At 40.6% G+C, this 25428-nt stretch overlaps 2 protein-coding genes across 9 annotated transcripts in view; one reads left to right on the forward strand and one right to left on the reverse strand.

Annotated features, from left to right (window-relative positions):
- The window catches only part of zranb3 (zinc finger, RAN-binding domain containing 3), an 84215-nt gene extending 60976 nt beyond the window's left edge, over nt 1–23239 (reverse strand). The window contains exons 1-7 of the mRNA XM_034150993.1: nt 23153–23239; nt 21582–21782; nt 15441–15459; nt 14994–15172; nt 10246–10477; nt 4982–5067; nt 3137–3308 (exon numbers count right to left, since the gene is read on the reverse strand). Coding sequence (XP_034006884.1) covers nt 3137–3308; nt 4982–5067; nt 10246–10477; nt 14994–15172; nt 15441–15459; nt 21582–21763 — 870 coding nt within the window. The 5' untranslated portion in view covers nt 21764–21782; nt 23153–23239. The remainder of the gene's footprint in view (nt 1–3136; nt 3309–4981; nt 5068–10245; nt 10478–14993; nt 15173–15440; nt 15460–21581; nt 21783–23152) is intronic.
- A 574-nt stretch (nt 23240–23813) lies between these two features.
- The window catches only part of LOC117499041 (R3H domain-containing protein 1-like), a 41845-nt gene continuing 40230 nt past the window's right edge, over nt 23814–25428 (forward strand). For 7 of the 8 annotated variants that reach the window (XR_004557650.1, XR_004557649.1, XM_034151276.1 and 4 more), the window contains exon 1: nt 23814–23902. The gene's annotated coding sequence lies outside the window, so the exon portion shown is untranslated. Of the gene's footprint in view, nt 23903–25181; nt 25246–25428 lie in introns of those variants that run through there. The other variant, XM_034151278.1, reaches the window with a different exon arrangement.

Here is a 25428-nt window from a genome sequence, read left to right on the forward strand (position 1 = left end):
AACGTTGTCAAAGTCAAGGACGGTTGAGTGAATAAATAGTATCATATTGCAAGAAGCACAGAGCTTTGTTTCCTTTTATGTTTTCCCTCAGATGTCTCACTCACCTGCGTAAACACAACTCAGGCTGTCTCTCAATGTATATTGCTAATTAAAAATGTTACATTCAAGCTTTATAATCTTCTGGGGGGGAAAAACAAAACCCTGAGTGGCTAAACACTCCCGCCCTTGATGATATTCGCTAGACTAACACTGACAAAAGGCCAGGGCTGAAAACGTAAAGGGCAGGAGCGGCATAAAAAGTGTCTGCAGTGGAAGATAAAAGCCATCATTAGGGAGTAAAATGAGACGGCTGAACTGGTGAGTGGTCCTGGTGCACACTGTATACCGTCAGTTAGCAAAAATGTGCTTTAAAAGAGAGTTTGTTTAGAGGGAAATAATGTCCACCTAGGCTTTTATGTTTTATATTGTTCATATTTCCGTGAATGTGGGAAGCACAATGGCTGCGGATTTGGGTGACTGGCCACTTCACATCTCCCTTTAACCAGTGCATTTAGATGGGAGGGTGAAACTGAGGGTCTATTCTTCTCACTGGACAAATACCTGGTCATGCACATTCATCTCGTGAACAGAAACGAGGCCGAACAGCTATAGCCGGTCGTTCGAGATGTGCTCATTTATCTCACAGCTGCAGTTTTAACCAACTAGCAAAACAAGACATGACATGAACTTTTCCAACTGTTCAACACGCGAGTTTGATGTAGAAACAGTGACTATAGTTAGCCTCTAATTAAAGCGTCCTTTAAAAGTTGAGGATTTTGTTTGTGAAAACACCCTGCATCATCACTTTCCGTGCAAACTTCCTCATTGTTGTGTCACCGCTGAAAAGCTGGCGTAATTAGCGCCGAAAAGAGCTATGATACAGAGCGAAATATAACAAAGTGCTTCTGGATGTGTATTGTTCTCTGTGATGCTTCGCTCCCAGCGGGAAAGCAAACCACTCGTAGCTCTGACTCCGGTGACCCGGCGCACCGAAAGGCCGAGTCGAAGCCACATTAGCATTCACGTGCGCACATGCATTCAGTGTGGCGTGGGAGGCGGAAACCGCAACTTCGGGCACCTACACAGGAAACATGACATTTACTCTACAAATAGCCTGGCATCCTCTTTATGATGGAGAGAAACCACACACACACAGGCATGTATCTCTGCATAGGCTTAAGGGAAGAACCAGTATATATATCCAGGGTCGTCCCTGGCCAACATGAGGCCCCACGCAAAGTTGTATGATGAGGCCCTCTGTTTCGCGAGCGTCGACGGGGGTGCTAGTGGAGCAGCGGCGAAACCGTGCCGTGCCACACTAATTGCGCCGTGTAAGTGCATAGGTGCGCCGCATTTTAGGCTCAGTTGAGGAACCCTCCGCAAGATGAGGCCCCACGCAGTCTGCATGATCGGCCTGTAGGGAGGGACGGCCCTGTATATATCAATATTCAAATTACTTGTATATAGACTATTCTGCACCATTTCTATTATATTCTATTCTATTAATTGTCATAACTACACAGCTATGTACAAATGACAATAAAAGCCTTGAACCTTGAGTAGGTATTTTCCACAACTTTGGAATTAAAATACAGCGAGTTTTTCCCGTAACTACTCCGATGTGATCCGACTAAATTACCTCGAAGGAATGATGTCATAAATGCTGGTTATGTTGAAAATCCAAAGTGAAATACATAACTTTTTTTTACCTAAGCAGCAAAAACGGTAACAGAAATGAAGAGGAAATGCGTTGACATGAAGCTGTGTGCGCAAAAAAGCAAAGTGGTCCATGACTTAAATGGGAAGCAGTCAGAGGGGGAGGTGACAGTCATGGAAATGGACGAGAAATTATTATACAGTATGTTACACCGTCAGCTGTTATGACGGATCTCCTGATGGAAACTGGCATCACGTCCCTGAGGCCTGTAGCTGCTGGAGAATTATCCCCAACAGCAGAAATGTATAAGCTGCCATGCTGAAATACGCCAATTAAATCAGAAAATGTAGAAAAAACCTCAAACCTAGTAAATTGGCAAATCATCATAACAGTTATCGGAAGTGAAAAAGTACATTTACTCAAGTACAATTCATTTTAAGGTACTGTACTTTCGTGTTTTCAGTTCATACTACTTACTTCTGCACTTCTTGGAGCATTATATGACATGTATTTGATAACTATAGTTACTAATTACTCTGCAGGTAATTGAATTAACGGATATATATGTGTTTGGATGTATTTCCTTAAGTTAAGCTCACATTTTAATTGAGAATTGACAAGCTACCCTTAGTATGAAGTCATACAATATGAGCTAGCTGCGACATTAGTGCTTAACAAATGAATGCATCAGTAATTATAATCCTAAAATATACATATATTAACACAATAATACATTATTCTGATTGTATTTCTACACTAGGATGTTCTTTACTTTAATTTGATATTGATATTGTATCTGAAATCTGTAGCTTAGCACCAAGGTTACCCATATATCAATTTGTATTATTCCGCCAACAGGACCTACAATTTTTCGTTAAATGTGTCCCCACTTATTTTAGTTAGTTTATGTCATTTCTTTCTCCTTGGGTTTAGCTAAACGTGCATTTCAAACGTGATGAGCAGGAGACTAAATCATCTCAACTTCATCTTCAATCACTCCCTGTGTGGTGAGAAATATACAAACCTGGAGATGGCAGAATTTAATTTTGCCTAACAGCGTGAATCTGTGGCATGTCCATTAATCGCGATGTTTTAAAAATAATGCTTTTGGATTTGTGCTGGGCATGTAATAACAATTTAGGAACTGAAGCAATTCATCTTTTAGTCAATCAACAGGAAATGATTTGGGACCTATTTTGTTAATTAACCATTTCAGCTCAGACATTTGATAATGCCACCTTGGGCTCTGGGAAATTACGATGGGCATCTTATTATTATCTGACATTCAACACACACAATTATTTATCAATTGATGATTAGACTGTAAAGCGATTGTTAGCTGCAGCCGTGGAAAATGAGGAAACATGCATCAGTAGTGTATTAAAAGCACCGTGAATTGAATGTCTGACTAAAGACCACATGCTGTCATTTATGCCTGACCTTTGCAGCGTCCTTAGGCAGATCGAAGGGGATTCGCTGGCGGATTTTGGGGGGCAGCTGAGTGAGAACTTCGGCCTTTAGACGACGGATCATGATTTCACTCAGGCGCTGGTGAAGCTCCGAAAGGTTGGACGATCCGCGAGCGTCCCACTGCCGACGAGTCCCGAAATACCTGAGAGAAAGCGAGGAGAAGCTGAAGGTGCTGATGCATTTATTTTTTACACTGTTAGAAAAATATCACTCGTCCCCGGCTTGAGCTTCAATCTCAGGATCCATGTATTTGTGATCCTCTCCAGAATGGAAGTCACACACAGAGCATCAACTAGTTCCTGAACAGTGTCCTTCACATGCTGATATCCAAGAGAGGGAGTTACACAGTCACAAGATGGAGGAATAGAAAGCAGTATTCAATGTTTACTTCAGATTAGCTCCACGTCAGAAATGAGCATGCTTGTCATATGTCTATCTCCATAGAGGCTGAATCATCATGTTAATCACATAGCTATCATATGTCTAAAACAGTCCTGATGCTCTTCTAGGTAATCATACATCCTGTCATGTACACAGCTACAGTTGGGATACTTTTGTTATCATGTGTACTCTCATATTGGAAGAGGACATTCAGTATTTTCCCAACACACACAGAGAGAAGCAAACATGCTTATTTACGGCTATGCCCAGAAGAAATAGTTGAACACATTTAAACACATTGCCACCTGGGAGCCGCCCGGCACCACAGCAGACTCCCATCATTTGCAGCTGACTAGTCGGGGGATCACTTTTTAGCTTTAGGGCAGTTTGCAAAGCAGGAAAGTATTTTGTCTAATGGCCACAGCAGCAGGTTTTATCCCAAAACTCCCCGGCAACTTTCGCAATTTATCTGCCAAACTGATTTTTAGAATAGAACTGGCCCTCCACACAAAGGCTGGTTTTCTGCCATATTGGCTGGAAGTGTGCACCAACTTAACAAGCCACTGCCAAAATGAGCTTCTTCACACTTCGGTATTTAAACTTGTAGTTGCTGAGGGAGGGGAACTGATTAACTCCTTCTTAAATTGTGCTTGTGCTCTCTATTAGGATTTAAACCAGCAACTTCCAAGCTGTAAGGCTGCTCTTCTCTCATTTCCCACTGACAGTTCTCTATTATGAAGGGAATAGGAAGACTTTGCTGATATGACAATGCCTTGTGCCCTACTGTGCGTTGAAACGTTTGTGTGTGGCTCAGAATGGCATTCCCCAGCCACAATAAGTGCAATTATATACAAAGTGTTATCATTAATGGCGGCGGGCCCATCCCCGATCGAGCTGCCCACTTTGATGGACAGCCAAAACAATGCATTTGATGTGTTTGTTCACACATGTAACTGATCATCGCTGGCAACTGGCAGCCATTTGGCATTTAACGCTTGGATTCAGTTGTGATCTGGCTCTGACAACAAAACCCTCAACTCAGCAGCTCCATCGCTCCAGACTCAGGTACAGCCCACCTTATCCCAGCAGACACTTGAAAAGCGTGGGAGAGATCTATTGAAACTCTGCTAATTCCACTTAACTAAGAATTAAGAGTATATAAATAAGAACAGACCAAAATAAGGTTTTACACTTAAGAGGATTATTTGCCGTTTTAGGAAATATGCTCACTTTCTCTGTGAGAGTTATCTGCTCAGCTCCACCTGTATTACAACTACTTGTACATTTTACACTTAATTAATGAGCTTACGCAATGTTGGTTGTGTTTTTTTAATACACTTTTGGCAGAGAGATAGCCTTTTCTTGCTGTCATTATGCTATGCTCTGTGCGCGTGTGTGTGTGTGTGTGTGTGTGTGTGTGTGTGTGTGTGTCACCTGAAATGGCCGTTGCAGAATTTCTTGGCAAAGTCTGTCCATGTTCCAAACCTCTTTGGGTAGAGGGTATCAATCTGCATAAAAAGCTGTGAAATACAGGGACAGGAAAATTACTATTATATTATATGACAGCTCCTCTGTACCAAAGCACACGTGTGTGTGAGTGTGAGTGTGAGTGTGAGTGTGTGTGTGTGTGTGTGTGTGTGTGTGTGTGTGTGTGTGTGTGTGTGTGTAACCTGGTCTGAAAAGGAGTGAGAGATACAGTCAGGATAAACCGGAGAATGTGTGCAATAAATACTATAATATTACACACCAGGCACACTTAAAATAATATATAATAATATTGCAGTCTCGTTTTTATTATATATATTTCTCATAATGCTATTTACTTCCTTTCGTTTTTAACAAATTGATAAACATATGACATGCACACCTCACATGACACTGTATAACTTTATAAAGACAGCATTCTTCCAATAAAAGGTTGATATCTTAACACACTTAAGTAAGCAGGTTTTTAAGGCTTCAAATGAGACCCCGCCATTGCTAAATTCAGTACTCATTGGGTTTTGTTGCACCACTCTTAATAAGTATGTTATGGCCAGTAGCTTATGGTTGCATACGTTAGCTTATTTTATGAAAATGTTTAACTGACATTAGTAAACTAACTTCATTACTCCGTTACTATTTGGTTTAGCATTTATTTACCATGGAACTGTCCCATAGACTGTGGTAGCTAATGCTAGCAAAACATAGCTTAATATTGCATATAAGTTAGCTTTGCTCTATGACACTTATTTACTTGTGCTAATGTTAAACTACCTCTTACTGTATGTCACAGATAATTATCTCAATGATTAAATTATAAAATGTTAAACAATGGTAAACACACTTAACTTGACCAGGAGACATGTGTTATGCTGTAGCTATCATTCATGTACTGTAACAGCCATGAGCTTGCTTCATGCTAACATTTAGAAAAGGAAATTAAATGCAATGCTTGTTACTGACAACGCCACAGTTGAATTATTATTATTTATATTTTATTAGACATATTTTCTTACCTTTGGAGTTTGGACAGAGGCAGCTAGGCAAGCTGGTCCCTGTTTCCAGTCGTTGTGCTAAGCTAAGCTAAGCTAACCGACTGCAGCAAAGCAGAATACTGTAACAACTACTTCTAAAAACTCGTACTTGAAAGAAGCTTTTTATATCTTTAGTAAAGTTCTCCTGCACCAACCTGACAGATTGAGCAAGTCATTAATGTAAACTTCTCACCTTTTAGTTTCTGAAAGTTGCATGCATTAACTCAGAATAGCTTTCTTTGGCTGAATACACAGACCTTACCTGTGCTCAAGATTATTCTACTGATGTGCATCTTGTGTGCAATTTATTCAAGGTCCACTTGTATGGGGTTATTATTGTGCCTCTATCTTGAGCACGCAATGAAACATTTTGAGCACAGAAAAAAATATTGAGCACGCAAGGAATCTTCAAGTCAAGTCAATTTCTCTTCAAAATATAATTGATGTGCTTGCAAAATGTATTTTTTCTTTGCTCAAAAATGTTCCATTGCGAGCTCAATACAATTTTCTATGCACAAAATGTTTCATTGTGTGCTCAAGATGTTTCAGGATAGAGGCAAATAATACCGCCATACCCTTGTCCTTAGCCTAGTTTAACAGTCCTGTGTAATGTGCAACTGTGTCAGTGCCAATTAACCAGGTCAAACAGCTGTGCAGCCAGGAAATTAAACTGATTTGAAAATTAAATTAAAAATGGATAAATAAAAATTCACCTCCTCCTGCTATATCACTGCTGACATGGAGTCATCTAAACATCTTTGCATCATAAAGAATGACAAGATGCTGTCTCAAGTGGACGTATGGCATTTTGAAGAGTCTTTTTTCATACAGTGGGTAGAGAGTGTGTGCATGCATAACAGGATGCACAAAAGCACTGTCTGTGTGTACTGTCAATTTTCAGTATTTGCAGCAATTTATAAAGTAATGACAGGTAATCATCAGCCAGGTGATCTGAATAAGCTGCCACAGTGAGGGCACTATTCCAAATTCAGCGCTTGTTCAACAGGATTTTTGCATTTCCCCCCTCACACTGTTGATATAATAGGTGGGTGGAAATGAGGGCACATCATGAGCGCGCGGTGCAGCATGCCCTGAGCTGTGTGCTAACTCTATGTCAGAGCCACAGTGAGTAATGATGGCAGCGAGGAGAGTGGCACACAGGCAGGGACAGGGCTTATCAGGTTTATGCTGCGGATGATAAAATGTTATATTCAGTTTCAGATTCTAGTGGCAGCAAAGAGAGAGAGATGATATCTAAAAAAACTAACCTCCACACTGCGGGCAGGCTATGGCAAAGACAGGATGGCATGTGTCACACACACATATGCGCAGTATATAACACACACACACACGCAGACGCACACACACACACGCAGACGCACTGTCTCCATGAAACACCTTCTCGAGATTTCTTACAAGTACAATCTTTCGTTTCTATTTTGGAATTAATTAGCTGCCTGAATCTCATCAGGTAATTATCATGATCGAGCCGAGGCAATAATTAAGTTTTCCTCGCAGCAATGTGGCAGTTAGATGACAGAGGGTTTCTGAGTCTTGTCTCACAGAGATACTTAAATGTAGTCAAAACAAAACCTATGATGTCAAACTGGTAAAGTAGTTGGTTATCAGATTATAATTAAAAAGTGCCTTTACATAAAGAAAGAATCTGTAGTAATGTCACCAAATCAAACCACATTTAGCATTACGTTGGCTCCCAATCCAATGTAACTATTATTTTTTAAGGCTCTTCACGGTTTTAAACCAGACTATATTGTACAGATCTTAACCTTATCTGTACCAGATTGTGATCTAAGATTATTTAAAGTGGCAATACTTAACATTTTGCTATATTTCTCATTAGTAAATGTTGAATGCAGAATGTAATTGCTTTTGAATATTGACAGCATCAGTATTAAGATTGGTACCCTATTAGCCTTTAAAAGTGTGTTAACCTTTCACAATAAAAGCCCTATATTTATACACTGCATTACTGCCGACCAGAGAGGCAAATAAACAATATATGTTGTTAATATGAAAATCAATTAGGAGAAAATATGTTATGGTATCATTAACTACAGCCACTCTAATGATCTTATGACCATTACAAGTCAAATGTATTGCAACTCCTGTGAGAAAGTAGGTGTGAAAGCCAGAGCTGTGTCAGTGCCTTATCATTACAGTACAGTGGACATGCAGCATCTTATTGATACTGCATTGTTTCTGTGAAAAGATTTTCTATTCCCAGAGTCCACTTCATCTTCTGCAGTGATGGAATACGGCTACAATCTACTGCTTGGATGTATCATATATAAAAATGATATAATAAATCATTATGGAGAGGGGATTGGCTCCGGCGCTCTCCAAACACTGTTGTCCTGTGAACAGCCCTTCTTATTGTCTCTAAATTCAATAGTCACCCCTCCCCTGCGCGCCTCTTTTTATTACTTGTCTCATTTATTGCAGTGCAGTGTCTGTTCATGCCGGGTTTTGTAAATCAAGTTTTTGCAACAAAGGTTATTGAAATAAGTCCACGGGATCCTGGAGGATAAGTGATGCCGGGGAGAGTTAATTGGCTTTTTTATATGTTGGATCAGAGTGTAACCTGCAATGATGCAAGTTACCATGGCGATCTACCTGTGCGGTGATGTAAAACACCTTCGTGAGAAGCTTGATAAGGTTTCTTCACCAGCGTGGGCTCAGAACCACCTTTTGAAGTATGTATTCTTCTAATTTGCTGCATGTGGTTTCTTATATATATTTGTCCGAATTGCTCCTTCCTGTCCAGAAATTCAAAGCTAAGTTCATGTTGTAGGGAAGGAAAGCAGCTTCTAAATATGTATTATTCATCATAACAGCAGAGGGCAAAAGTACACACATCCTTTAATCAAGTAGAAGTACAGATACTCGTGTAAAAGTAGAAGTACTGACTAAACTTCTTTACTCAAGTAAAAGTAAAGAACTTTGAAATGTACTTCAGTAAAAAGTACCCATAACTAGCAGCTGTTTTAAAGAGTACCTGACCTCCCTTTATATTAATAGAACAATAATGTCATTGTTAGCTAATGAATGTTTCCATGCTGAACAACGGCAACATGACAACGTTTTCATTGGTCCCTCTTCTTTAGAGAAGACCAGGAAATGATGGATACACGGATCGTGTTCAAATCAATAGGCACGCAATGACTCTAAATAATAATGATCACGCCACCAAACACACATTCAAACTAAAGGAACCAGCCTGTTTGGAAAATGTGAGAAGTAGAAAGTACAGGTATTTGTGTTCAACATGTAAGAAGTAGAAAGTACAGGTATTTGGGTTCAACATGTAAGAAGTAGAAAGTACAGGTATTTGTGTTCAAAATGTAAGAAGTAGAAAGTACAGGTATTTGGGTTCAACATGTAAGAAGTAGAAAGTACAGGTATTTGTGTTCAACATGTAAGAAGTAGAAAGTACAGGTATTTGTGTTCAACATGTAAGAAGTAGAAAGTACAGGTATTTGAGTTCAACATGTAAGAAGTAGAAAGTACAGGTATTTGTGTTCAATATGTAAGAAGTAGAAAGTACAGGTATTTGGGTTCAACATGTAAGAAGTAGAAAGTACAGGTATTTGTGTTCAATATGTAAGAAGTAGAAAGTACAGGTATTTGTGTTCAAAATGTAAGAAGTAGAAATTACAGGTATTTGTGTTCAATATGTAAGAAGTAGAAAGTACAGGTATTTGTGTTCAAAATGTAAGAAGTAGAAAGTACAGGTATTTGTGTTCAATATGTAAGAAGTAGAAAGTACAGGTATTTGGGTTCAACATGTAAGAAGTAGAAAGTACAGGTATTTGTGTTCAACATGTAAGAAGTAGAAAGTACAGGTATTTGTGTTCAAAATGTAAGAAGTAGAAATTACAGGTATTTGTGTTCAATATGTAAGAAGTAGAAAGTACAGGTATTTGTGTTCAACATGTAAGAAGTAGAAAGTACAGGTATTTGTGTTCAAAATGTAAGAAGTAGAAAGTACAGGTATTTGTGTTCAACATGTAAGAAGTAAAAGTCGTGGAGTAAAGTACTGATACCAGAAACATCTACTTAAGTACAGTAATGAAGTATTTGTACTCCACTACTTCCCACATCTGCATAACAGGCATTTCCCATGAGACACCTGTCAATTGTCCTTTAATCAGATGGTCTTACCTCCTCAGGCCGACCCAGAGCAGGAGTCCCAGTGAGCAGGATGGCCCGCTTGGTGTTCTGGATGAGAGGCGCCAGGATCTTTGTTCGCGCTGCATTCCTGGACTTGAGGTAATGTGACTCGTCCACCACGACCACGGCGAACTTCTGCCGGATCAGAGCCTCCACCAGGGGGCGAGCATCTGTAGTAAGGAGGCCGTAACCCAGCACCGTCACCTTGCTGCTGCTGATGCCCCTGCAGGAACACATTAAAGGTCACCTATTATGCAAAATCCACTTCTTCATGTCTCTTCTACATCAACATGTGTCCCCTCTTCTTCATGTCTCTTCTACATCAACATGTGTCCCCTCTTCTTCATGTCTCTTTTACATCAACATGTGTCCCCTCTTCTTCATGTCTCTTCTACATCAACATGTGTCCCCTCTTCTTCATGTCTCTTCTACATCAACATGTGTCCCCTCTTCTGCATGTCTCTTCTACATCAACATGTGTCCCCTCTTCTTCATGTCTCTTCTTCATGTCTCTTCTACATCAACATGTGTCCCCTCTTCTCCATGTCTCTTCTACATCAACATGTGTCCCCTCTTCTCCATGTCTCTTCTACATCAACATGTGTCCCCTCTTCTTCATGTCTCTTCTACATCAACATGTGTCCCCTCTTCTTCATGTCTCTTCTACATCAACATGTGTCCCCTCTTCTCCATGTCTCTTCTACATCAACATGTGTCCCCTCTTCTTCATGTCTCTTCTACATCAACATGTGTCCCCTCTTCTTCATGTCTCTTCTACATCAGCATGTGTCCCCTCTTCTCCATGTCTCTTCTACATCAACATGTGTCCCCTCTTCTTCATGTCTCTTCTACATCACCATGTGTCCCCTCTTCTTCATGTCTCTTCTACATCAACATGTGTCCCCTCTTCTTCATGTCTCTTCTACATCAACATGTGTCCCCTCTTCTTCCTGTCTCTTCTACATCAACATGTGTCCCCTCTTCTTCATGTCTCTTCTACATCAACATGTGTCCCCTCTTCTTCATGTCTCTTCTTCATCAACATGTGTCCCCTCTTCTCCATGTCTCTTCTACATCAACATGTGTCCCCTCTTCTTCATGTCTCTTCTATATCAACATGTGTCCCCTCTTCTTCATGTCTCTTCTACATCAACATGTGTCCCCTCTTCTTCATGTCTCTTCTACATCAACATGTGTCCCCTCTTCTTCATGTCTCTTCTACATCAACATGTGTCCCCTCTTCTTCATGTCTCTTCTACATCAACATGTGTCCCCTCTTCTTCATGTCTCTTCTACATCAACATGTGTCCCCTCTTCTTCATGTCTCTTCTACATCACCATGTGTCCCCTCAGAGACTCTGAAAGTTTCAGGAACAAAGATTCTCTCTCTTTTTGTCCTGATCCATTTCTATAAAAACCTGTCTGAAAATGAGCTGATCAGATTTTGGCCACTTTATGATGTCATAACGATGTGTTGGCTTGTGTAACCATTAGCCAATCAGCAACCAAGGTAACCCCCCCCCCCCCCCCCCACCTTATCACCTGAATCTCCTCCTAGAGCACCATTGAGTTCTTTGTAACCAAATGTCTCTCAGAGGGGCGTGGGGAGGGGCTCCTTATTTTCATCTAAAGTAACAGACAGAGAATCAGCACTTTTGCAACAGGGCTGAAACAGAGGGGATTATGGGATGCTGCAATGATCAGTTTGGTGTTTCAGCCAATCAGAGACATGTTCTGTATATATCTGAGACCTGTGATATATTGATGAAAACCAGTATAATAGGTGACCTTTAAGGAAACAGCAATCAAATCGGGTCATGGTAGGAAAAATCATAACCACAAACATGGCAAACATTATGCTATCTGTTAACTTTATTACTTTCATTGTGTGTTGATTATTTTTCATCCAATAACAGTATAACCTTTCAGAAATAGATTTGTTTTAAAGCTCAGTACATTCATGTAACAGATGGCACTGTGGAGCTAATAGTAAAACATTACGGGACTACTTTCAACCACGGATAAATGCACATTTGGTTCGAGAGCATTTATGGCAGGATGTCTTATTTGAGATTAAATCAAAATAAAAGACATCATTGTAATGAAAAAACGTTTGGCTTATTGACGACGTTTTGATATATATGGGACGACAGTGAAGCTCAAAGCCGAAAAATATGAATCAGGTGTTAACACACACCGTATCACACCATGTAGATACAAGGCAACCTCATCCTTTGAACTGCCACTGTAGTTCTTCCACCTTTCACACTGACAAATGTGTGTTAACAGCTAGGAATAAATACATCTGTTCAAATATTCTTGTGTTTTATTGACTTCTGGAGCTTTAAAAAGGGTGTGTGGACTTGATAATGTAAAAGGCACACAAAGGAAAACACAGACGGACACTGCCAGGCACAAACTAGGGCTGCAGGTATTTTCTCCTGCTTAAGAAATGCAGTCCTTAGCTGTATTGCATTTTCCGCTTTTATGTCTTAACACAAACACACAGCTACAGAGTCGCGGATAAACAAACGAGCAAGCATGAAACTCAATAAGAATCTCTGAGAAATCAAAAACTCTCCAGCATCTGTTGCGATTTTAATTCATCGCCTTCACCACACACACTTTCCCGAGCTGAAATAAACCTGAGGTGCCATTCATGTTCTACAAAAGAAGGAGCGAGTCAAAAATACTGAGAGGAGGCGCTGCATAATTTTTTTCCTTGCCTCCCTGTTCAGTCATTAACACATCCCGGTTCAAGGACACATTTTCCCCCAGAAGGCATTCACAACCTCTCTGCGCCTCCACTGTGATGTGAGGTGCTGAGGAGTTTTTTTTCCTCCAAGTCACAGATAGAGAAAAGTTTCATTCAAAAATACAACTAGGAAGAAACTGGGGGAAAGTTGAACTGATAAAGAAGTGTTTTAGACATTGTTATGGACCTGAATCAATATAAACAGCTGTGAATATGAGACGCTTTTCTCTACCGCAGCATTTTTTACACAAAACATTCCTCCAGCAATATTGCCGACGCTGCGTTGACATGATTTGTCTGTCAGCGCTGTCAAACATCGGCCCGCTGACTCCTGACACCCGGGGACACTTTCAGATTAAATTGTCAGGCAAAACTTCTCTGTCCATCACAGTGCGGTGTGACCGAGCGTGTTTACGTGTCTATTCCTTCTCTCTTTAGGTCAATTATTACCGCCTGAATGCGAAGAAGAAGAAGAAGAAGAAGAAGAAGCAGACAGACACTACCACAACTTCCACTTTAGTCCAAATGATGTTTCACTTGCTATGAAAGATGAACACGATACACACGTGGTTTAAATAATCTATGAGCGTTTAAAATCTGTGGGTCTGAATCTGCAAATGTGTCCATATCTGCGCCATAACATGAAGAAATGTACCCTAAATTAATTATTCAAATATAGTGAATCAAGTCTTAATTACCTACATAATACAGGACTGTTGTGCCACCTGATATAATACTTTTATATAATACATTTATTTAATATTTCCTTCGAACTTTTGCTGTTTTAATTGTGATGTCTTTTTCTTGGACAACAAATATGGACGTACTTATTTAAATTTAAATTACATTTCAGTGATTTAAATAATATTTAAAAAGGAGACAGACAAGTAATGCATTTAAAGAAATATTATAGATGTGACCTTTAACCAAAGTAAGTAATAAATACAGCTAGTTTTTACCACTATGGATATTAAATTCAGCATATTTCCCTCAAGGTTTCACTTTTTGACCTAATAAAAAGTTTGACAGCGGTAAGACTTCCTCATGTTGCCAATATTAAACTGTTCCCCAAAACCAATGTCAAGTATAAAAATGAGGTTGCTGATTGGAAATGAGTCGTGCGTGTGAATCAGATAATCCATTATATATATATATTCTAGCAAAACATTTGATAATGATTCTTTTAAACCAGGGGTGTCAAACTCAATTTCATCACGGGCCACATCAGCATTATGGTTGCACTCAAAGGGCCGGTTGTAACTTTAAGACTATATCATTAATTAATATAACTTCATAATTAACTACGTCTGAAAGCAGAAGTCTAGAGCAAATAATTGCAAGTCTCTTCAGTAAGAATGTCACAATATGATTTTAAAAGAAAAGCCACATTCTGGAAAAACATTGATTGTGACATTTTGAAAAAGAGAAGTGACATTTTGAAAAAAATATCTATTCATGAGAAAAAGGCTAATTCTAAGAAAAAAGGCATATTTGGACAAAAAAAGGCAAATTCTGAGAAAAAGGCAAATTTGAGATGCATTGTGGGACATGTCGTTTATGGGCAACGTGCTTCTGTAAAGTAGCATGTAACCGTATAATAAACATATTATATTCTTTGCAAGCTCTTGTGGGGCCACATAAAATGAAGTCGCGGGCCGGATTTGGCCCCCGGGCCTTGAGTTTGACACCCCTGTTTTAAACCATACTACCACAAAGTCTGTATGATAAAGTAAAGGGTTGTTTTTTCGAAATGGAGCAAAACATTTAGTGATTATTGGATTGATTATAGGCCAAAAAAACACTTAATGCAGATTTAACTACACCTTATCATTTGTTTGTTTAGCCTGGCTGAGGTTGTTTGAAGGGATGAAGGTGAAAGGAGACGACCTGCTAGGTGTGTAATGACATATGGATCGGGACCTTGTGATATCTGATCCCTGTCCAAAGAAGCAATATCATATCCTATTGTGACGCTGTGACCTACATGGTGTGGCTCTTGTTCTCCACCAGGTTGATGTCTCCAGGCTGCAGCTCGGGGATCCACCTCTCCAGCTCCTCGATCCACGGATACTTCAGGGACGAGGGCACCACCACCAGCAGGGGCCACTCCTTCCTGTAGGCGTACGCAACAGCAATGGCTTGCACCGTCTTCCCAAGACCCATCTGGAACGCAGAAAATCAACACCCAGCGAAGGGGAAAGAAAAACAAAGTCAATTCTGCAGCGGCTCTGCGGTAAATTACACATGACGGCTGGGGCTGATGTGCGGCCCAAGAGTAATAAGGTCTCAGAATGATTCTCGTGTCAAAAGCGATTAGGCAGGTGGGAGTGCTGCGCTGGGCTGACAAATTAATTTGGACGGCATGCAGCGAAGTCCCACGTTCATTTTTTGGGGGAATAGATTTTCCTGAGCCAGCGTTGTGTGTGCTTACCTCATCAGCGATCATGCATCTGTAAAACAAAAGAAAACTTTGTCAGAGCTGCCCTGGTTGTTATATAAAGAAGTAGATTACATATACAAAGGGGCTTTGCTCAAGCCGACGGCGACGACACACACACACACACTGTTACCTCACACACACACACACTGTCACCACACACACACACTCTGCTCTCGGACATATTACAGATCTGTCACTTGTAATATATGTCTGCACTGGTGCTTTGTCTCAGTTTGACAAGTGCTGTTGCTATTCAATATTTATGTTGTTGTTGTGCTGCTTATTGGAAATGCCTGTGTCTTCGGAGAGTGCATACTGTGTTTGGGTTTCATCTGATTTCACAGGAAAAGAAAGGAAACATGAAAAAGTATCTCATTTGTTTTGAATCACGGCTTGTTATGCATCTCAAAGAGTTGCCACACAATGATCAAAGTTTAAACGTTAGGATCCAGGTTAGATCTAACACATATTTTGATGATCAATTAACCATTAATATACTATAAAAATGTCCCTCCCACTTTTGATAACTCTCCTTAAATTTCCCATTTGTAAGAGTTAATGATACTCCTGCAACTGAGCCTTAAACTGGGAATAGCCTCACTTGTGTGGCTGTCTCTGATATGGTTCTCTGGCAACCTTATAACAGCCCACTAGTCCCCACACTACACTGTACATGATGGAGGAACAATGAAAGTGTGTCACACTCCTTAGCTGAAGTCGTCCCCGCGGAGAAAGTAAAGATTGATAAACCTGCTTCTCTCCGCCCGGTGGATTTGGGCCTATTGTCATGACCTTGCTTATTCATAAATGCTTCCAACGCCATGTCAGAGCAAACAGTGCGAGCGCCCGGCTCTGAATACCTCAGACACAGCCGCTCATTATTCTTCCTCCTCCTCCTCCTCTTCCCCCCCATCTCCGCCCCATTTCTCTCTTTCAGCTGAGGAACATGATTAATGTGCACCTTGCCACTGGTGGTTTTTCTAATTGCCAGCACACCGGCCCAGTCAGCGCAATACACACACACACACACACACAGATACACACACACGAGCAGGACAGTATGTGTGTGAAAATGCACACAAAAGATATGCAAAAAAAGCAAAACACGTGTACACACACACACATATTTGTGCATGCGCATACACCCACACACACACCCACACTGGGGCAGGTGCTTGCCATTTCCCAACACATTAATCATCCTGCTTTAAATAACCTGAGTGTCGTCTTGACGGTTTGAGACTGCGAGGATGCTGCAGAGCTGTTGCCTGACGACGGCACGGCCCCATCTTTCTAATGTTATCTCTGAAACCCACAAGCCCCAAAGTGTCAGGAAATGGGCTCCAAACCCCCCCCCCAAAACCCCCGCCTAGCGATGATTTGATGGGTTTGACCTCGGCACAGTGATGTGTTGTGTGGCCCGGTGTCTAACCCCAATCTTCCAGGTTCTCTTCTGAGGACTGGACCTGAAGTGTGCCGTGGTTTGGAGGGAGCGCTGCACAAAAGAGCTGCAGAAATGCTTTTACAGTGCTCAAACACACACACACCTCGCCGTGCTCACACACACCTCGCCGTGCTCACACACACCTCGCCGTGCTCAAACACACACACCTCGCCGTGCTCACACACACACACCTCGCCATGCTCACACACACACACCTCACCGTGCTCACACACACACCTCGCCGTGCTCACACACACACACCTCACCGTGCTCACACACACACCCTCGCCGTGCTCAAACACACACACCTCGCCGTGCTCACACACACACACCTCGCCGTGCTCACACACACACACCTCGCCGTGCTCACTCACACACACCTCGCCGTGCTCACTCACACACACCTCGCCGTGCTCACACACACCTCGCCGTGCTCACACACACCTCGCCGTGCTCACTCACACACACCTCGCCGTGCTCACACACACCTCGCCGTGCTCACTCACACACACCTCGCCGTGCTCACACACCTCGCCGTGCTCACTCACACACACCTCGCCGTGCTCACACACCTCGCCGTGCTCACACACATCTCTGGGTTCAGAGAGCAGTGCTGCTGTATTTGGAGAATGAACTTGAAATCAAAACAAAGTAGCCTTTAGAGGGAAAAGGGTTTGAGCTTTTCTTCTGCAAGTATGTGATGGAAGATGTTTCAATAGTGAGTGTCACTCTAAAATGCTGCTTTTCCAGAGATCATCTAACTATGCTTTATCCATGCACGTTAGCACTTTTTGCTGCATTTACAATGTCTATTTTTTAAGTATTATTTGATCTCTTTTATGAATTGTCTTTTTGTTGAGTTGATTTTGTTTTTCTAGCCTAAATATATGGACCAATTATCAACTAGTGCATTGATTATATCTTCTTTTTTCCATATCTGAATCAACATTGGCTTTTTAAAATCTAATGCTAAAAAAATGAACTATTTAACGAGAAATTAATTTGCTGTAAATTATAGCAAATATACTGGGCCTTAAAACTCTATATTATCTCCCCAGCTTCTTACTGGTCCTACAAGTGCATCGTTTCCCACAAGATCCTTTGGTTATTTGAAGTTTTTAATTGCACGTTTTGAGCTAAGTTAGTCCGTCCGTCAGAAACATTATCAAAAAGCTACTGATCCTGATCCAGGTCATATCACACAAAAACAACGTGAAAGTAAATGCTGCTCTAAGCATCTGTATACTTTCTAGCTTCCATGTTGTTTCCACATTAAGACTGAATGTCCACAATGACTTCCCATCTCTGTAAACGGCACCATCTGAGGAGCAAGTGAATGCACCATTGGCGTTAAAGGTTGGTCTACAGAAATAAGATGAATTGAACTCCCAGTACTGTAACTGCAGAATCGCCCAATGATTTAATGGAAGCACTCTGTGTACAGTCTCTTTATTATGACCTACACTTATGGACGACTAAATAAATCATCTTGTGTGTGCGTAGATAGTTAAGTCCATCTCTGGAAGGACTTCTCAGTAATTTGACCGTCACAGGCGGAGACAACACAGCCGGCTTATTGATCTCCTCTCACAACAGCACACCCGGCCTTATTTAATAAAAGCACAGGCAGTCACTAACAATAAGACTTCGGACAAATCAGAGCGAGGCGGACATAGAGTGCTTCAAGCAGTCAACACCTTAATGAAAGTGACCAGAGGTCCTAATGGATGGAGTAGTGCGTTGTACCGATGTAACACGGGTTAGAAAAGCTGAATATGTGCAGATGTCAGCACCCGAACGGCACACTTTTGCTCAACTTTCCTAACAATGCAATAAACCACATCTCAGGGGTTTTTATCGTCGCACTGTGCCACAACTTCCCCACATTATCCCTCATAAAACTCACTCACCCTCCCACACAGTGGGCCCCATAAGTATTTGAATTGCAACAACATTTGAGGCATTCGGTTCGATGCTCTTGATGATGCGGAAAGACACAACCAATGTGAGATTTAAAAGGAAAAAGCGTCCCACGGATCCTCCCACACTGTTAGATATCAGACATCAATGTACGCAGCTCAGTGCATTACAGGAGTTATATCATAATGAAGGGCTGGCATCTTGTTCTGTCTGTCAGTTTGTGTAGTTTCACTTCAGGCATCTTACATTTGTGGGAATTGCTACATTCCTTCCTAAAAAAATCCAGCAAGCCTGCAGCTACATCTGGTCTCTGTTGAGCATCCGAAAAAGACACTGGCGCTTTAATTCTCCTCTCTTTCCGAGGAGATTAAACGAACAAATAAAGAACAGCAGGGTGCGTCGGATACATCAAAAGATGGAGATTACTGTCAATAAAAAGACAATTTTTAGCTCGTTATCATCTTTACCGTCTGCCTGTGTGTGAGTGCGGCACACAGCGGGCTTAAAGCGCCTCTTAGTCACTGTATTATCATCTCACTATACTACTTTTATTATGTGTAGCAACCTGGATGTGGAGGAGGTGGCTTCCTAAAATGGCTTCATGTCTTATTACTAATGAAGGACACAATGGATTTAAAAGGAGACACAAATAATTGGAAACCTACTGTAGCAAATATGATATGAATAGAAGAGAAGTCCTCCCACAAGCAGCTATCGTCCAATCATATCCTAAAGCTTATTATAGCTGCCTATCACCACCTGAGCAACACCTACTGTATGCTTGAGTAGGCATACAGAATGTAGTCTATATTGTAGTAAATCTCAGCTCAAAACTCACCTGGCTTTTATTACTAGTTGAGAATAACATTTTGACATTTGTATATGTTTGTATATGTTTCTAGTTATTGTGCATTTTATCATATTTTTAAAGGTCCCATGTCATGGCCATTTCTACTGATCATAATTCCATTGTTGAGGTCTACTAGAATACATTTAAATTGTGCAATTTTCCAAAATCACATTGGTTTCTCATACAGCATCTCTGTATAGTATGTGTATTCACTCTCTGTCCTACACGGCTTGCTCCTGCCCCCCCCTCCCTGTGAGCCCAGTGTGCTCTGATTGGTCGGGACGTTGCGAGGCTCGCTGCTGCGAAGAGCGGACAGATTTCCGGGTCGGCGATACAGCGAGAACAAGCGAAACTCATCCTGAGCACACACAAACACTCACAGCCGAACTAAAAACAATAAGTGTGGCTTGATATTGAGAAAGAAAAAGGTTTATAACGCTGTGAGAATGGGTCTGCAGAGAGCATTTCTCCACCATCCCAACTCGTCTATTACCAGCGTTCAGAGAGCTCTATGCAAGTCAATGGGGGCTCCCTGTTAGTTAGCCAAGGGATCCTGGTGTGTGAGGTGCTCCACGGATTGGTCCATTTGGGCCAATCCGGTCATTTGTTGTTGATGTGGGTGTTCACACGTCACAGAACCCAGGAAGCAAACAATGGAACATGAGAAATGTCCAACGAGGCGTTCTGGGGCAGCATAGACAGGTCTTTTCTGTGTTAGAGTTTTACTCCCTACAGGGTGTACTTTGAGGGTTTGTGACTCTGCAGACCGTTTACATGCAGAAGCTTCATAACACAAGGGGACGGGTAATAACCGGAAAAGCATGACATGGGACCTTTAATTATTGTTTTATTATTTTAGTGTTATTTCATATTGTGTGTGTTCCCTGTACAGCACTTTGGTCAACTGAGGTTGTTTTAAATGTGCTACACAAACAAATAAAGATTGAGATTGAGATTGAGAGTAAAGCAGGCTGCCTTTAACTGTAATATCTTGAGCTAATGTCACTTGTTCTCGTCTCCAGAGAGAAGCCCTTCCTGTCACATTGATGCCAATTGACTGAGGTAGCTTTCTGCACCGTGCAGCCAGAGCCAATTGACTCCTGACCCACCAGTGTAACAAAGCATCGCCTCCCAGTGTTTTCTGAATCAATATGGCCGCTCTGCATCACTTCGGCGGCGCTCAGATTGTCTCCCCCTGCGCTGACCTTCCTGTAAATCGACTGGGAGGAAGTCCTGCCAAACACTTACGGACATAAGGGCAGCCGAGTAAACTCTACATGGACTTGTGATTGTTTTCAATGATAAAACATGGACCCTATGTGACCTTGCTACATAATATATTCTTGACTTTCTACTTGTTTCTTGAGCTATCAATATGGGACGGAAATCAGCGCTTTCCTGCTATATAGGTCAATTAGGACTGCTCACTTTAACGCTCAATGAAGCATATTATCTATGCAATCATACTATAAAATTTGACTAAATGACTAATGGGAAAAAATGTGCTGTAAACATATCCGTGACAAACACCTTGCCTCTTTCTGTAATTGCTGTGAAGCTCCTGAGTAAAGAAAATCTGATTTTTTAAAAGGTGAAAGCATCTTCATATCAATATCTTAATATTTACACAAACACAGGATGGTATAAATTCAAAGGGGGGATTACACTGTCCCTTACAAATTAACAACAGACGTCTTTGGGTCCACATTTAGACGTCAAATCAATGGTTTCGCTTGTCATGTAATTAATGATTTTAAACAAAACATAAAAGTTATATGTTTTGGGGTTGAATGAGGTGTTTTTTTTTTGGTCGGTGCAATAGCAGATAGCTATGGATGAATGAAACCTCATAAATCCACACATAGAAAATGATATACTATACAAATTGACTTCAGCTGTGTTTTAACGGACTGCTTACCGTCCATTCTTAGATAAAGCGAACTCCACTCCTTCCAATTGGAAAGGCATCAGACGCTGCAGGAGCTTGGGAGGGAGGCCTGACAGTTGCTGTGACCATCTTGTTTCACAGCGAGGGGTCTGCAGGCCATTATCGTCCATTTCCATTTGTATATCCTCATCAGTTTCTCGGCACTCGCTCATTCAGCCGACAGATTTTGGGCTGGAGCAAAAGAGAAAATAAATTCAAGATTTAATTCAAGGCTTTTATTGTCATGTGTACATAGCTATCGTGTAGTTATGTCAATGAAAATCTTAGTTCACAGGATCCTCCAACAATGCAACACAATAAAACAGATAAAATAGTGTAAGGAGAGTCTACTGTATATACAAGTAATTGGAATATGATACATTACATAAATAAGATGTACAAATGCAATATTGTTTGCAGTATTGATGCTGATGTAAACATGTTACATAATAATGTTGAGGAGCCGTCCCCTGCTGCCTATTAGCTCTGACAGGAATAGCATTATGAGAGGATGGGTGACGCAGTGTAGTGGACAAAGAAAGTCCGAATTTTAGATGAGGTGGTCAAAGTTTGCCGTCTCAGCTGCCTGCAGTTACAGCATCTTTTCTGTGTTGCCTCACCTGCTGCTGTCAAGCCTCCCTATAAGTGTCAACTCCACATATTCATTATGTCTAAAACTGTACCAACATCCCAGAACAACAGTGGTCAGATGGAGAACAGGATGTGCATGTCATATATTGTGTGCAAAGCTCATTTTTAAGATTAATTATGTTAGTTATAATAGCTATAATGCTTAGAACAACAATACTACATATTAACAACAGGTAATATTCAACTAAAATCACCTTAAGGCGTCAAAGTATTATTTTCTGATCTGGAAATCAGTGTTTTGCAGTTTGATAAAGTGTATCTAATGAAGTTTAAATTCACTGTATCTGTGATATATTAAGATAAGATAGTTAATTGATCCCAATTTTCAGCAGCATAGATAAGACATTGCACATGAATTAGAGGTAAATATAATACTAATAAAGAACAATAACGATATATCAGCAGTAGAAGATAAACACAATATGCAAAACAGTGAATTTATACATATTATATCATCGCACAATAATTATATTTTGCAAGGTTAGGGGCCAACAACAAGTTAACACACAATAAAGTATGCAAAAACATATTTGGAGTTAATTTAACCACCTAAAATAAAGTCAGGATTTAGCAGCACCGGAAGTAAACAGACCTGCCCACAAAAATAAAAGCTCTTTACCCATATAATCATTATTTTAAAACCGGATGTATTTGTTTTTGTGTGGTATTTGACTCCCTCATCAAGCTACCATGCGAGTAGAAAACTAGCAAGCTAACATTATCGCTTTATTTGACTTTTATGTTGATTTAAATGCCCCATGTGCAGCCACACATGCAGTCAGTGGTTGCTATGCATCGTGATCCTGCAGCAGTAACTAAGCACATAGCATGCATATAAAAGCCTTTTGTTAGCAAAGCAACATAACAAGAAACAAGCTTTGTATTTGTGAGTGTGTGTGTGGTGTCCTTACCCGGTTAGACAGTGGAAAGAGCCGCCGGAATCACTTTAATCTGGACTGAAACAGGAGAAAGTTTCCCGGCAAATGTCTCTGTTTAGGTCACCTAGCATCCGCTGCACGTGACGTCATCACGCATACAACTTCCTGTATCTCTTTATAAACAAATGCAATGACATTTACCTACAAATGTTAACTTTTAATATATTTTATAAGCGATATATTGTTTTTAGTGCCATTATGCAGAGGTGGGAAGAAACTAAGTAAATTTACTCATTTACTAAAGTACTATTTTGAGATACTACTTGAGTATTTTCATGTTATGCTACTTTGTACATCTACTTCACTACAATTCAGAGGTAAATAGTGTACTTTTACTCCACTACATGTATTTAAGACGTGTGCAGATTTGTATTAATGATGTTAAATATAAACAACACTTAAATAAGACTGTAGTGACTCCTGGAAGAAATTCACAAGCTACCCAGCAAATATTTTTAAACCCTAAATAGATAATTTAGGGCTAAAATAGGAAATTGGAAGACGTTTTTTTATTCCTCAGGAGGATATTAGTTGGATAATTTTTCAGTCTCCATGCAAAGTGCCATTACGCACAAAAAAAATCCAGCAACGACAAAAACGTGTCATGTTTTCAACACCCTTACGTGTCCGACGTAAGGATCTGACGCACCAGGCTTTCTGCTCTCTCTCCTTCATTTCGCTTCTTCTCCCTCGGTAGAGACTCAACTGTGTTAACCAAAAGAGGTAAGGCAACGTTAGATATCTGCAGTATCATGTGCAACAATTATTGGAGGAAAAGACTCCGAAAGGGTGGCGTTTTCATGAGCTAGTTAGCAGTAAACATGTCTCCTGCTCGTGCATGACACCGGTGTTTGGCCGATTTCAAGCCCCAGTGGCAGGCCAAAAATGTGGCTGATATAATGTTGCTTTTTGCGCTGCTGCAAAAGCACACACCTTGCACGCAAATGTGGACTCGAAATGGTTAGAGGACACTCTTAAATTCGGCTTTATTCGGAAAAAAGCGTGCATTAGTAGTTAAATAATACAGCAGAATTTAATAACTTTTAGGCCTGCTTCGGCTGTTTCTCTCCCGTTAAGATGCGGCATGCCATTTCAATAAAATGAGCTTTAATTGCATTGCTTTGCTGTTTTTGTAATTGTTTTACACGCCGAATTTTTTTTACATGCATATATGTTCAGATTAAAAAGTCACCTGTTGTCCGTAGTTTGTCGGTTGGTCGATACAGAGGAAACATTCAAATTGTCACATTTGTAATGGAGTCTGGTGTAGCAATAGCCACCGAAAAGTAGCATTTAAATTGCATTGCTTTCATTTAAATAAAATGCATATACTTTCGATTTATCCTCGCACCTTTAATACTCATATCTTGTCTTTGTGGTGGATAGATAACTGGATATTAGACATTTCCTTCATCGTTATGGAAACATAGAAAAAAATGTCCCCCGTATTAATATAGCCCACGTATTAATAATTGACATAAAACGCTGCGCAGTTAACGTTACCTGACAAGTACAAGATAACCAAAGCAGCTTATTTTATCAATAAGGGAGATAAGTGTTCATGTTATATTTGTATTAATTATAAATAAAATGCATTAATGTCAATCACTCTCACTGTATCCAAGGCTTGTTGCATACAATAATATTAATCAATGAATGATGCAGTGGAGCTGTGCACATCATCAACGCCAAGTGTTGATTTAATGCATGTTTAAAAAAAGCCTTTTTATATAGTAGTATAGTTTTAAAACATAGTGCAACTCCATTACTGTCACATAGATTATAAAAGTGGACCTTGAAACCTGACTTGAACTACATTCATTCTCGTAAAAATGCCATAAATAAAACATCTCATTTTAGTACTTGTGTAATAAATAACCCATTATAATTCCTATGCATTAACCCAGGCAATTATTACCTCATCTTTGCTGGAGATGGCACTGAAAGCGTATACGTTGCCACCACTGAGGCATCATGATAGTATCTTTTTCATTAAGGTACCAGCGGAGCCTGGTGGGTGGAGAGTGCTCCGTCCCTGCGGCTGCTGGTTTACAGGAGATGATGTGGTAATCTTTGCAGGGCTGTGTGGTGTGTGTGTGTGTGTGTGTGTGTGTGTGTGTACTTTACAGGGATTTATGACCATAATAAGTCGTTGTGTGTTTGCTGATTGAGAATCCCTCAATCTGATTGTGCACATTTGGATAATATGGTTATCCCTCAAACATATCAGCGTCTGTTTTTACCTGCTG

This window comes from Trematomus bernacchii, unplaced genomic scaffold (assembly GCF_902827165.1).
Source record: "Trematomus bernacchii unplaced genomic scaffold, fTreBer1.1, whole genome shotgun sequence".
NCBI classification, from domain to species: domain Eukaryota; kingdom Metazoa; phylum Chordata; class Actinopteri; order Perciformes; family Nototheniidae; genus Trematomus; species Trematomus bernacchii.